Below are 13,664 nucleotides of genomic sequence, written 5' to 3'. Positions count from 1 at the left end.
GTATACAACCTTCTACCGGAAACGAATTCTATTTCCGTGACGTAATATTTTACGAACGCTAACGTTATTCTGCACTTCAATGAAGACTTGTTTACTAAATGAAGATCTATTTACTTGACTTGTAGTTGTAGAAGAGACAGATCAGCTATCCTGTGTTACAACAGATTCACAAATAGACAATTGTCAACAAAATAATGGTGAGTTGATTTTAGATTAAACAACACAACGATTATTATTTTAATACAAAACAATTACAATTACATATTGACAGCCTAATCACTCGCCAAAATACATCACAGACTCTACGTGTTACACAATAATCAACTAAATTGCGACGGAGCCCCTTTTAAATAAGACAAATTAGATTAATATTATTTCGGCACCATAATTAATTTTAAAACTAATTGTTGATTTAATTTCCGTACTTGAAATGGAAATAATCAACTCCAAATATGAGAATTCCAAATAAGAATCGTAACACGTGCACTCTTACCATGTTTTGTATACATGATTATTTACGTGTTACAGCACTGGTCTGTACCGTTATTTGATGTATTTTTTTTTTAATTCTCAATTTAACGTATGATTACGTCCAAGACAATTTGGTTTTTAATTTTTCATAAATAGAATATTTTCTGAAGTGTCAAAAAATTGTAAAATTATGTTGGAATATTCATACGTAAAGAAATTGAAAATATTTTAATGTTTTTTAAAATCTAGAAAAAATCATTCCACTCACCTGATACGGGTCCACAAGCCCAACATTGTCCCACCAAGTTACTGTCAGACATAATTTATCACCTACTTTTCCACTTGAAATCTTAACCAGTGTTTGGACAAAATATTAAGCCAAACAGAGTTAACTGTCCTTGGGGTTTTTGTGATGTGATAACTTTGATATAACTTTTATATATTACAGGAAACTAATGATGTTATAACTTTTATATACTACAGGAAACTAATGATGTTATAACTTTTATATATAACAGGAAACTAATGATGTTATAACTTTTGTATATTACAGGAAACTAATGATGTTATAACTTTTATATATTACAGGAAACTAATGATGTTATAACTTTTATATTTTTAGGAAACTGATTATATAAAAATTCTCCATCAATGTGTTGTATGTGATGAGATTTTTCAACAATATGATGATTTAGAAAAACACAATAAGATGCATGTTAAAGATGTGAAAACTGCTGATGTAGATGAATATTGTCATATTAAAAAAAAGAAAACTGATGATGTAGATGAATATTGCCATGTTAAAGAAGGGAAAACTGATGATGTAGATGAATATTGTCATGTTAAAGAAGAGAAAACTGATGATGTAGGTGAATATTGTCATATTAAAGAAGAGAAAACTGATGATGTTGATGAATATTGTCATATTAAAGAAGAGAAAACTGATGATGTAGATGAATATTGTCATGTTAAAGAAGAGAAAACTGATGATGAAGATGGATATTGCCATGTTAAAGAACAGAAAACTGATGATGTAGATGAATATTGTCATGTTAAAGAAGAGAAAACTGATAATGTTGAAACTGTTTATCAGTGTAATTTGTGTGATGAAGAATTTAAATCTTACACTGATTTAGAAAAACACTGTGAAATACATGTTAGTGAACAAGGGCGAACAGGAGAAAAACCTTATAAATGTGATGTTTGTAGTAAATCATTTAGTCAGAAAGGTCATCTAAAAACACACATGAGAATTCATACTGGTGAAAAACCTTATAAATGTGATGTTTGTAGTAAATCATTTTCTGATAGTAGTTCTCTAAAGAAACACATGACAATGCATACTGGTGAAAAACCTTATAAATGTGATGTTTGCAGTAAATCATTCACTACTAGTAGTAATCTACAGACTCACAGGAGAATTCATACAGGTGACAAACCTTATAAATGTGATATTTGTAGTAAATCATTTTCTGATAGTAGTCATCTAAAGAAACACATGAGAATTCATACAGGTGAAAAACCTTATAAATGTGATGTTTGTAGTATATCATTCACCTTAAGAAGTACTCTACAGAGGCATATGAGAATTCATACAGGTGAAAAACTTATACATGCGATGTTTGTTGTAAATCATTTAGTCAGATTGGAACTCTAAGGGGTCATTTGAGAACCCACACAGGGGAAAAACCTTATAAATGTGATATTTGTAATAAAACATTTATACAGAAAGGCAATCTAAATTTACACATGAAAAGTCATACAGGCGAGAAACAATTTAAATGCGATGTTTGTAGAAAATTTTTAACTACCAGTACTAAATTACGAACACACATGAGGGTTCATACAGGTGAAAAACCTTATAAATGTAATGTTTGTAGTAAATCATTCACCACTAATGGTAATCTACAGTCACACATAAGAATTCATACTAGAGAAAAAAACGTTTAAATGTGATGTCTGTAGTAAATCATTTTCTGACAGCAGTATTCTGCAGAAACACATTAGAATTCAGACTGGGGAAAAAAATCTTTTAGATGTGATGTTTGTTAAATTAAAAAAGAGTAATCAATAAAATGTAAATGAAATGAAATGTGGTTTTACATCCTACTGTTTAAAACCTTGAACTAAAATAAAAAAGAGTAATCAATAAAATGAAATGAAAGAGTAATCAATAAAATGAAATGGGGGTTTAACGTCCTACTGTTCTGCTCCGAACTGAGCTGAAGAAGGGTATATGCCATACAGTGTGCTATGAGGGAAATTTTGCAGCACTATATCGAATTCCAACTGCCAAGGGATCTTTTACTTGGTTTTTCGTCTGACAAAGGGAACCACATCGGAATAAAAATAGTAATCAAAGCCACACTTTAAAGTTTTACGGGTTCATTACAACAATTATGATTAGGGAAAGAAGATTTATTACATTAGCATGAGTTTTAAATGGTTAGAAAGAATATACCAAGGTATTGGTATATTTACTGGAACCAAAAAGATTTATTACATTAGCATGAGCTTTCAATAATTACATAGAATACACCAAGGTATTGGGATATTTACTGGAACCAAAAAGATTTATTACATTAGCATGAGCTTTCAATAATTGCATAGAATATACCAAGGTATTAGGATATCTACTGGATCCAAAAAGATTTAAAATGGCTTCAGCCACTACTCTGATATAAAGTTTTAAAGGAACGGAGTTAAAACTTAAAGGGCATATTTGGGACATGGTTTCAAATCGTAAAGTAAGAATTGAATTATAGTAATATGATGATGATTTAAAACATGATTTAAAATCGTAAAGTATGAATTGAATATAATGAGGATTTATCATTCATCAGAATGTGTCTGGATGTTCTTGATAAATTCAACGGAAATTCAGCTTCTACAAGGCAGATCCATGGTGTTGGATTATTTTATTTTTTACAGAAACAATTATGGACAATAGTTTTGGAAATAATCACTGGCAATTGTCAACCCTGTACCGGCACTGGGGTAGAGGGCATAGGTCTCTGCCTAGTGTCCACACTGTGAGGAGAGGGGTAGAGGGCATAGGTCTCTGCCTAGGGTCCACACGGTGATGAGAGGGGTAGAGGGCATAGGTCTCTGTCTAGGGTCCACACGGTGATGAGAGGGGTAGCTGTTCCTCCAATCCTAGAAAACTCTTTGGTAAATCTGCAGTCCAATAATTTGCCTCCACCTGCATCTTCAGGGTAGAATCAATCCTGCCCCTTAATAGGTTGCCTAGGGTTTTGAATATCACATGCTCCGGTATATGACTCAAGACACTAGCCTCAACCCGGACAATATTTCTAGGCAGTCTCAGGCCCTTAAGGCGTTAGGCCGGATGGTTCATGGTAGGACCCCGGAGCAGATGGTAGAATCATTCAATTTAGGAGGGTGGCTCCCTTTGGATAGTCAGATTAGAGCTGCACAAAGACCGGTTTTGGAGGCGGTATGTAGGAAGAATGGTTGGCCTGTCCTAGTAAGGATTAAATTAAATCCAATTACCTCCCCGGCATGTCTTCTCTATTGCCAGTGTATAATGGAAGATTGGGAAATTGAGGTGAACGAGGAGATCAATTTATCCTAATATTACCCAATCTGATTAATTTCTCTGCAAGATCTTAATTCCTTCATATTTTATTTATAATTATGTCTTAATAATGTCCAAATTAGACAGTTAGCTGCTGCAGAATGTTCTTCAAGTTAGAACGGGAACTCCTTTCCAGCTCTTGGGAGAAGACATATAAATATTCTGATTTTATTTATTTTTTAAAATCTTATCCAATAGCTTCTGTTTTTAAAATAATACAGTTATCAATATTGATGTCATGATTATTGGAAAATAATGGTTTTCGGAAAAAAAATAAATGTGGTTGCTATGGTAACCACTCAAACTCCTTAATATTTTGCTCAAACTTATACAATCCATATCATTTGATATTACATGGGTTTCAAATATTTTAAAATGCTTATTTTTAAAAGTGGTGATCACCTTTTGGGTTATGGTAAATAGCGTTGAAAATGGTCAAAAATTGCATTTTTTCCATTTTGGTTTCTATGACAACCAAAATCGATAATATATGGCAGATTGGAAATATGTAATTTTAAAAATTCACAAACTTTTTGACATATTCCCATAATTTCACTTCCCTATCTCCATTCCTTCTTATTTTACTAAGGTCACCAAAATGCCCCAAAAATAGGCAATTGTTCAAAATTGAACACATATCCAGCCCTTGAGAGAAGGCATATAGATATTTTTACTATTTTTTTTCTGTTAATCTTACTTGATAGATACTGATTTTAAAATGCATAACAACCAGGTTCAATATTTCAGATATAACATGCACAAGACCATTTTTGATGAAAAAATTGACCAAAATCGCTCTGAGAAAATGGAATTTTTGGGAAAACTTAGGTATTTTCCAGTTCCTGTGGAATTCGGTGTAATTGTTACAAAAATGTGAAAATCGAAACATAAGTAGCCTTGAAGTTGTATTTCATGAATTTACATCTACATTTTTGATAGTTTTGATATGAAATGAAATATGGCATCGCAAAAAACACCAAAAATGACCTTTTGAAAGTGTTGAAAAACCTTTCTTCCGCGAAAAGTCAAAAATCGCAACTTTGAACCTCAATAAAAAAAAAATTTTCATCCGATTTTGAATCTGTAAAAAGTTTTGTGAGAAGAATGATGAGATCTACATGAAAAGCTAATAATAACATATGTATAATCATAATCTCAAAATCACCTTTTCCACCTACTTAAAGTAGTCGCTTGTGTGTTGTTGGCGTTGGATAGATCCATGACTATATTTAATATACAACTTGTAAGCCGTTCTCTACCGGAAATGACCTTTGAAACTAACAAAGCCATGTTTTTATCTTCGTTATTTTCCCTTATTTGTTGAAACAGACTGAACCCCACGAAAGGACAACTTATTAGGCAACCAACCATTGACTGTAGCAGAACTTTACAAACTAAATAATGGCGAGTATTACTGTTTCGTTTAGAATTTTGTTTGTAATGTTCATCTTGCCATATATCACCTTTCGCACCTTTCTACGAGTTTCCGTGGTCGTAGAGACTTGAAATTTCTAGGGGATGTTCAAGGGGGGATAGCCATGACCTCAGCCCAATTGATCAATAACTTTCCATTTTACCGACCCTTTAGGTTCCCATTAGAGATAAGTTTATCCGTTCCACTCCATTTTCTTTGTTGACTATAGGGGTTTAAGGTCACGTGACTTTAGCATGAAATCGGACAGCCAGCGGCAGAAATATAGCCCACTTCAATCTACGTTTCTGAATTACTATTTTATGTAAATGTATTACTAGCAATTGTATTGTAATATCAATCTAAATATCTGCAAAGATTCAGACTAAAAAATTATCGAAATGTAAGCGAAATTATCGGTAATTTGCAGGAGAAGCTCCCAAGGAAAATACCGCTCTGACGTCCCTGGGCCTGGGATTTTCCATTGTTACGGCTCACTTCATTGGTTATTCTGCACCTTAGTTTCCGGGGGATTTCTATATAGAACCAATCAAACGATGGATGACATTTTTGTGATACCCCAAAATCCGACAATTACAGCCGTAGAAAACAGGATTTATCTGATTTGCTGACTGAAATTTTCTAAATTTCGACTAAATATAACCTACTTTTTTTTTTTGTGTCATCCAGATTATAAATATTTGACATATTATCATTCAAATTATTACCATATTAATAAATCTTAGCGGACTATAACATGCAGATTTGAGTTTTAAAATTGTTACTAGTGATTCCGATGGGAAAATACCGCTTATGACGTCACTCAGATATGACTGAAAAGCACTTATTTTGGTGCCATGGCACGCATTGACTGGTATAGAGCATTTTGATAACATTATTGATGTCGATCTCGAATTTTAAAATCCCATAACTTTGGATCTAATTAGAATTTTTTGATGAAATAAAAAAAATGGGTAGCATTTTATATTTTTAAAAAAATTTTTTTCTGTCATTTGAAACTTTGACCCGAAAACCCTATTGACTATTTAGACTCGAATAACAAGATACAGTGGACTCTGTCACATCCAACATCGTGCGGGATCGTTACAATAATTCGGATCACACAGCGTTTCGGAATACCGAGTTTTCTCCAAAACCGAAAATACTGTAACTTCGAAAACCGGAAGTATTTTTATATTGTAGCTTCGAATCACCAGAATGCTATTCCCTTTATAAATGATAAACTTTTCTGTACTTTCAAAATTTTATTATATTTAATAATTAACAATAACAATGCATGCGTACAATATATTCATAAATAGTTTACATGTAATATCAATGCATGCGTAGACTACAATATATTTATAAATATCAATGCATGTAATCGTTTAAAGTAGTTTGCTTAGTTAAGATTACCGGTAGCATATCGTAAGGCGGAGTCCTGGGCAAAACATCTTCTAACAAATGAATTGTTGCGATCATCTTTTCGTCCTTAATCTGTGCGAAGTGTTTAATGTCGTTGAGCATGCGTAGGAATTTTGAATAGGTCAAGTCTGTCGTTAATGTATATTCTTCATCGTCCCCGTCTTCAGTTAATTGTCATTTATAATCTGTCGTTCTATGTCCAGCTTTTCAAGCCAATCAAAGTAAACGGCACCTGTCATCCAAGTTTTGCGATTGGCCGACCAATTGACTGGCAGGTAGATCTTGTCCACTCCCTTAAAACAACTCGGGTTCACTGCTTTACCGATCAAAGTAATCAACACAGTTTTAATCTCACCGATAATTGATTGGTGATTACTTGTTAATCTTTTCTGACTTCACACCCATTGAGTTTTAATCTCAACGATAATTGTACGGTGTCGATTCAATGGAAATTATGTGACAGGACGGCTGATTGATTTCGGAATCCGGAACATACAGAATTCGGATTTACCAGCGATTTTTTGGCTGAAGTAATAAGGAAATAAATCGGGACATGAAAATCATACCGGATGGCACAGCAATCCGGAGTGATCAGAGATCGGATGTGACAGAGTCCACTGTACTAAGACAGAGTCCGACACACTGATGTTATAACTTTTATATATTACAGGAAACTGGTGATGTTAAAACATTTCATCAGTGTGTTGTATGTGATGAGGTTTTTAAACAATATGATGATTTAGAAAAACACAATAAAATACATGTTAAAGATGAGAAAACTGATGATGTAGATGAATATTGCCATGTTAACGAAGAGAAAGCTGATGATGTAGATGGATATTGTCATGTTAAAGAAAAGAAAACTGATGATGTAGATAAATATTGTCATGTTAAAGAAGAGAAAACTGATGATGAAGATGGATATTGCCATGTTAAAGAACAGAAAACTGATGATGTAGATGAATATTGTCATGTTAAAGAAGAGAAAACTGATAATGTTGAAACTGTTTATCAGTGTAATTTGTGTGATGAAGAATTTAAATCTTACACTGATTTAGAAAAACACTGTGAAATACATGTTAGTCAGCAAGGGCAAACAGGAGAAAAACCTTATAAATGTGATGTTTGTAGTAAATCATTTAGTCAGAAAGGTCATCTAAAAACACACATGAGAATTCATACTGGTGAAAAACCTTATAAATGTGATGTTTGTAGTAAATCATTTTCTGATAGTAGTTCTCTAAAGAAACACATGACAATGCATACTGGTGAAAAACCTTATAAATGTGATGTTTGTAGTAAATCATTTACTACTAGTAGTAATCTACAGACTCACATGAGAATTCATACAGGTGACAAACCTTATAAATGTGATATTTGTAGTAAATCATTTTCTGATAGTAGTCATCTAAAGAAACACATGAGAATTCATACAGGTGAAAAACCTTATAAATGTGATGTTTGTAGTAAATCATTCACCTTAAGAAGTACTCTACAGAGGCATATGAGAATTCATACAGGTGAAAAACCATATACATGCGATGTTTGTTGTAAATCATTTAGTCAGATTGGAACTCTAAGGGGTCATTTGAGAACCCACACAGGGGAAAAACCTTATAAATGTGATATTTGTAATAAAACATTTATACAGAAAGGCAATCTAAATTTACACATGAAAAGTCATACAGGCGAGAAACAATTTAAATGCGATGTTTGTAGAAAATTTTTAACTACCAGTACTAAATTACGAACACACATGAGGGTTCATACAGGTGAAAAACCTTATAAATGTAATGTTTGTAGTAAATCATTCACCACTAATGGTAATCTACAGTCAGACATTAGAATTCATACTGGGGAAAAAAATCTTTTAGATGTGATGTTTGTTAAATTAAAAAAGAGTAATCAATAAAATGTAAATGAAATGAAATGTGGTTTTACATCCTACTGTTTAAAACCTTGAACTAAAATAAAAAAAGAGTAATCAATAAAATGAAATGGAGTAATCAATAAAATTAAATGAAAGAGTAATCAATAAAATGAAATGGGGGTTTAACGTCCTACTGTTCTGCTCCGAACTGAGCTGAAGAAGGGTATATGCCATACAGTGTGCTATGAGGGAAATTTTGCAGCACTATATCGAATTCCAACTGCCAAGGGATCTTTTACTTGGTTTTTCGTCTGACAAAGGGAACCACATCGGAATAAAAATAGTAATCAAAGCCACACTTTAAAGTTTTACGGGTTCATTACAACAATTATGATTAGGGAAAGAAGATTTATTACATTAGCATGAGTTTTAAATGGTTAGAAAGAATATACCAAGGTATTGGGATATTTACTGGAACCAAAAAGATTTATTACATTAGCATGAGCTTTCAATAATTACATAGAATACACCAAGGTATTGGGATATTTACTGGAACCAAAAAGATTTATTACATTAGCATGAGCTTTCAATAATTGCATAGAATATACCAAGGTATTAGGATATCTACTGGATCCAAAAAGATTTAAAATGGCTTCAGCCACTACTCTGATATAAAGTTTTAAAGGAACGGAGTTAAAACTTAAAGGGCATATTTGGGACATGGTTTCAAATCGTAAAGTAAGAATTGAATTATAGTAATATGATGATGATTTAAAACATGATTTAAAATCGTAAAGTATGAATTGAATATAATGAGGATTTATCATTCATCAGAATGTGTCTGGATGTTCTTGATAAATTCAACGGAAATTCAGCTTCTACAAGGCAGATCCATGGTGTTGGATTATTTTATTTTTTACAGAAACAATTATGGACAATAGTTTTGGAAATAATCACTGGCAATTGTCAACCCTGTACCGGCACTGGGGTAGAGGGCATAGGTCTCTGCCTAGTGTCCACACTGTGAGGAGAGGGGTAGAGGGCATAGGTCTCTGCCTAGGGTCCACACGGTGATGAGAGGGGTAGAGGGCATAGGTCTCTGTCTAGGGTCCACACGGTGATGAGAGGGGTAGCTGTTCCTCCAATCCTAGAAAACTCTTTGGTAAATCTGCAGTCCAATAATTTGCCTCCTCCTGCATCTTCAGGGTAGAATCAATCCTGCCCCTTAATAGGTTGCCTAGGGTTTTGAATATCACATGCTCCGGTATATGACTCAAGACACTAGCCTCAACCCGGACAATATTTCTAGGCAGTCTCAGGCCGTTAAGGCGTTATGCCGGATGGTTCATGGTAGGACCCCGGAGCAGATGGTAGAATCATTCAATTTAGGAGGGTGGCTCCCTTTGGATAGTCAGATTAGAGCTGCACAAAGACCGGTTTTGGAGGCGGTATGTAGGAAGAATGGTTGGCCTGTCCTAGTAAGGATTAAATTAAATCCAATTACCTCCCCGGCATGTCTTCTCTATTGCCAGTGTATAATGGAAGATTGGGAAATTGAGGTGAACGAGGAGATCAATTTATCCTAATATTACCCAATCTGATTAATTTCTCTGCAAGATCTTAATTCCTTCATATTTTATTTATAATTATGTCTTAATAATGTCCAAATTAGACAGTTAGCTGCTGCAGAATGTTCTTCAAGTTAGAACGGGAACTCCTTTCCAGCTCTTGGGAGAAGACATATAAATATTCTGATTTTATTTATTTTTTAAAATCTTATCCAATAGCTTCTGTTTTTAAAATAATACAGTTATCAATATTGATGTCATGATTATTGGAAAATAATGGTTTTCGGAAAAAAAATAAATGTGGTTGCTATGGTAACCACTCAAACTCCTTAATATTTTGCTCAAACTTATACAATCCATATCATTTGATATTACATGGGTTTCAAATATTTTAAAATGCTTATTTTTAAAAGTGGTGATCACCTTTTGGGTTATGGTAAATAGCGTTGAAAATGGTCAAAAATTGCATTTTTTCCATTTTGGTTTCTATGACAACCAAAATCGATAATATATGGCAGATTGGAAATATGTAATTTTAAAAATTCACAAACTTTTTGACATATTCCCATAATTTCACTTCCCTATCTCCATTCCTTCTTATTTTACTAAGGTCACCAAAATGCCCCAAAAATAGGCAATTGTTCAAAATTGAACACATATCCAGCCCTTGAGAGAAGGCATATAGATATTTTTACTATTTTTTTTCTGTTAATCTTACTTGATAGATACTGATTTTAAAATGCATAACAACCAGGTTCAATATTTCAGATATAACATGCACAAGACCATTTTTGATGAAAAAATTGACCAAAATCGCTCTGAGAAAATGGAATTTTTGGGAAAACTTAGGTATTTTCCAGTTCCTGTGGAATTCGGTGTAATTGTTACAAAAATGTGAAAATCGAAACATAAGTAGCCTTGAAGTTGTATTTCATGAATTTACATCTACATTGTAGATAGTTTTGATATGAAATGAAATATGGCATCGCAAAAAACACCAAAAATGACCTTTTGAAAGTGTTGAAAAACCTTTCTTCCGCGAAAAGTCAAAAATCGCAACTTTGAACCTCAATAAAAAAAAAATTTTCATCCGATTTTGAATCTGTAAAAAGTTTTGTGAGAAGAATGATGAGATCTACATGAAAAGCTAATAATAACATATGTATAATCATAATCTCAAAATCACCTTTTCCACCTACTTAAAGTAGTCGCTTGTGTGTTGTTGGCGTTGGATAGATCCATGACTATATTTAATATACAACTTGTAAGCCGTTCTCTACCGGAAATGACCTTTGAAACTAACAAAGCCATGTTTTTATCTTCGTTATTTTCCCTTATTTGTTGAAACAGACTGAACCCCACGAAAGGACAACTTATTAGGCAACCAACCATTGACTGTAGCAGAACTTTACAAACTAAATAATGGCGAGTATTACTGTTTCGTTTAGAATTTTGTTTGTAATGTTCATCTTGCCATATATCACCTTTCGCACCTTTCTACGAGTTCCCGTGGTCGTAGAGACTTGAAATTTCTAGGGGATGTTCAAGGGGGGATAGCCATGACCTCAGCCCAATTGATCAATAACTTTTCATTTTACCGACCCTTTAGGTTCCCATTAGAGATAAGTTTATCCGTTCCACTCCATTTTCTTTGTTGACTATAGGGGTTTAAGGTCACATGACTTTAGCATGAAATCGGACAGCCAGCGACTGAAATATAGCCCACTTCAATCTACGTTTCTGAATTACTATTTTATGTAAATGTATTACTAGCAATTGTATTGTAATATCAATCTAAATATCTGCAAAGATTCAGACTAAAAAATTATCGAAATGTAAGCGAAATTATCGGTAATTTGCAGGAGAAGCTCCCAAGGAAAATACCGCTCTGACGTCCCTGGGCCTGGGATTTTCCATTGTTACGGCTCACTTCATTGGTTATTCTGCACCTTAGTTTCCGGGGGATTTCTATATAGAACCAATCAAACGATGGATGACATTTTTGTGATACCCCAAAATCCGACAATTACAGCCGTAGAAAACAGGATTTATCTGATTTGCTGACTGAAATTTTCTAAATTTCGACTAAATATAACCTACTTTTTTTTTGGTGTCATCCAGATTATAAATATTTGACATATTATCATTCAAATTATTACCATATTAATAAATCTTAGCGGACTATAACATGCAGATTTGAGTTTTAAAATTGTTACTAGTGATTCCGATGGGAAAATACCGCTTATGACGTCACTCAGATATGACTGAAAAGCACTTATTTTGGTGCCATGGCACGCATTGACTGGTATAGAGCATTTTGATAACATTATTGATGTCGATCTCGAATTTTAAAATCCCATAACTTTGGATCTAATTAGAATTTTTTGATGAAATAAAAAAAATGGGTAGCATTTTATATTTTTAAAAAAATTTTTTTCTGTCATTTGAAACTTTGACCCGAAAACCCTATTGACTATTTAGACTCGAATAACAAGATACAGTGGACTCTGTCACATCCAACATCGTGCGCGATCGTTACAATAATTCGGATCACACAGCGTTTCGGAATACCGAGTTTTCTCCAAAACCGAAAATACTGTAACTTCGAAAACCGGAAGTATTTTTATATTGTAGCTTCGAATCACCAGAATGCTATTCCCTTTATAAATGATAAACTTTTCTGTACTTTCAAAATTTTATTATATTAAATAATTAACAATAACAATGCATGCGTACAATATATTCATAAATAGTTTACATGTAATATCAATGCATGCGTAGACTACAATATATTTATAAATATCAATGCATGTAATCGTTTAAAGTAGTTTGCTTAGTTAAGATTACCGGAAGCATATCGTAAGGCGGAGTCCTGGGCAAAACATCTTCTAACAAATGAATTGTTGCGATCATCTTTTCGTCCTTAATCTGTGCGAAGTGTTTAATGTCGTTGAGCATGCGTAGGAATTTTGAATAGGTCAAGTCTGTCGTTAATGTATATTCTTCATCGTCCCCGTCTTCAGTTAATTGTCATTTATAATCTGTCGTTCTATGTCCAGCTTTTCAAGCCAATCCAAGTAAACGGCACCTGTCATCCAAGTTTTGCGATTGGCCGACCAATTGACTGGCAGGTAGATCTTGTCCACTCCCTTAAAACAACTCGGGTTCACTGCTTTACCGATCAAAGTAATCAACACAGTTTTAATCTCACCGATAATTGATTGGTGATTACTTGTTAATCTTTTCTGACTTCACACCCATTGAGTTTTAATCTCAACGATAATTGTACGGTGTCGATTCAATGGAAATTATGTGACAGGA

General features: G+C 33.4%; 2 protein-coding genes across 2 annotated transcripts; both read left to right on the top strand.

The window, feature by feature from the left end:
- The first annotated feature begins 1,652 nt into the window (after nt 1–1,652).
- On the top strand, nt 1,653–2,487 carry LOC126818001 (zinc finger protein 233-like). Its single transcript, XM_056100525.1, has 2 exons — nt 1,653–2,069; nt 2,153–2,487. The coding sequence occupies exons 1-2, from the start codon at nt 1,718–1,720 to the stop codon at nt 2,419–2,421; spliced, it is 621 nt and encodes a 206-aa protein (XP_055956500.1). The 5' UTR covers nt 1,653–1,717; the 3' UTR covers nt 2,422–2,487.
- Nucleotides 2,488–3,820: 1,333 nt separating this feature from the next.
- LOC130012929 (zinc finger protein 239-like) lies at nt 3,821–11,075 on the top strand. Its single transcript, XM_056101099.1, has 3 exons — nt 3,821–3,830; nt 7,805–8,786; nt 11,069–11,075. The coding sequence occupies exons 1-3, from the start codon at nt 3,821–3,823 to the stop codon at nt 11,073–11,075; spliced, it is 999 nt and encodes a 332-aa protein (XP_055957074.1).
- Nucleotides 11,076–13,664: the final 2,589 nt, after the last annotated feature.

The sequence above is a fragment of the Patella vulgata genome, chromosome 1, assembly GCF_932274485.2.
Source record: "Patella vulgata chromosome 1, xgPatVulg1.2, whole genome shotgun sequence".
Lineage (NCBI taxonomy): Eukaryota > Metazoa > Mollusca > Gastropoda > Patellidae > Patella > Patella vulgata.
Note: the sequence above shows the minus strand (reverse complement) of the source record. Positions and strands in the feature narration are given on the sequence as shown.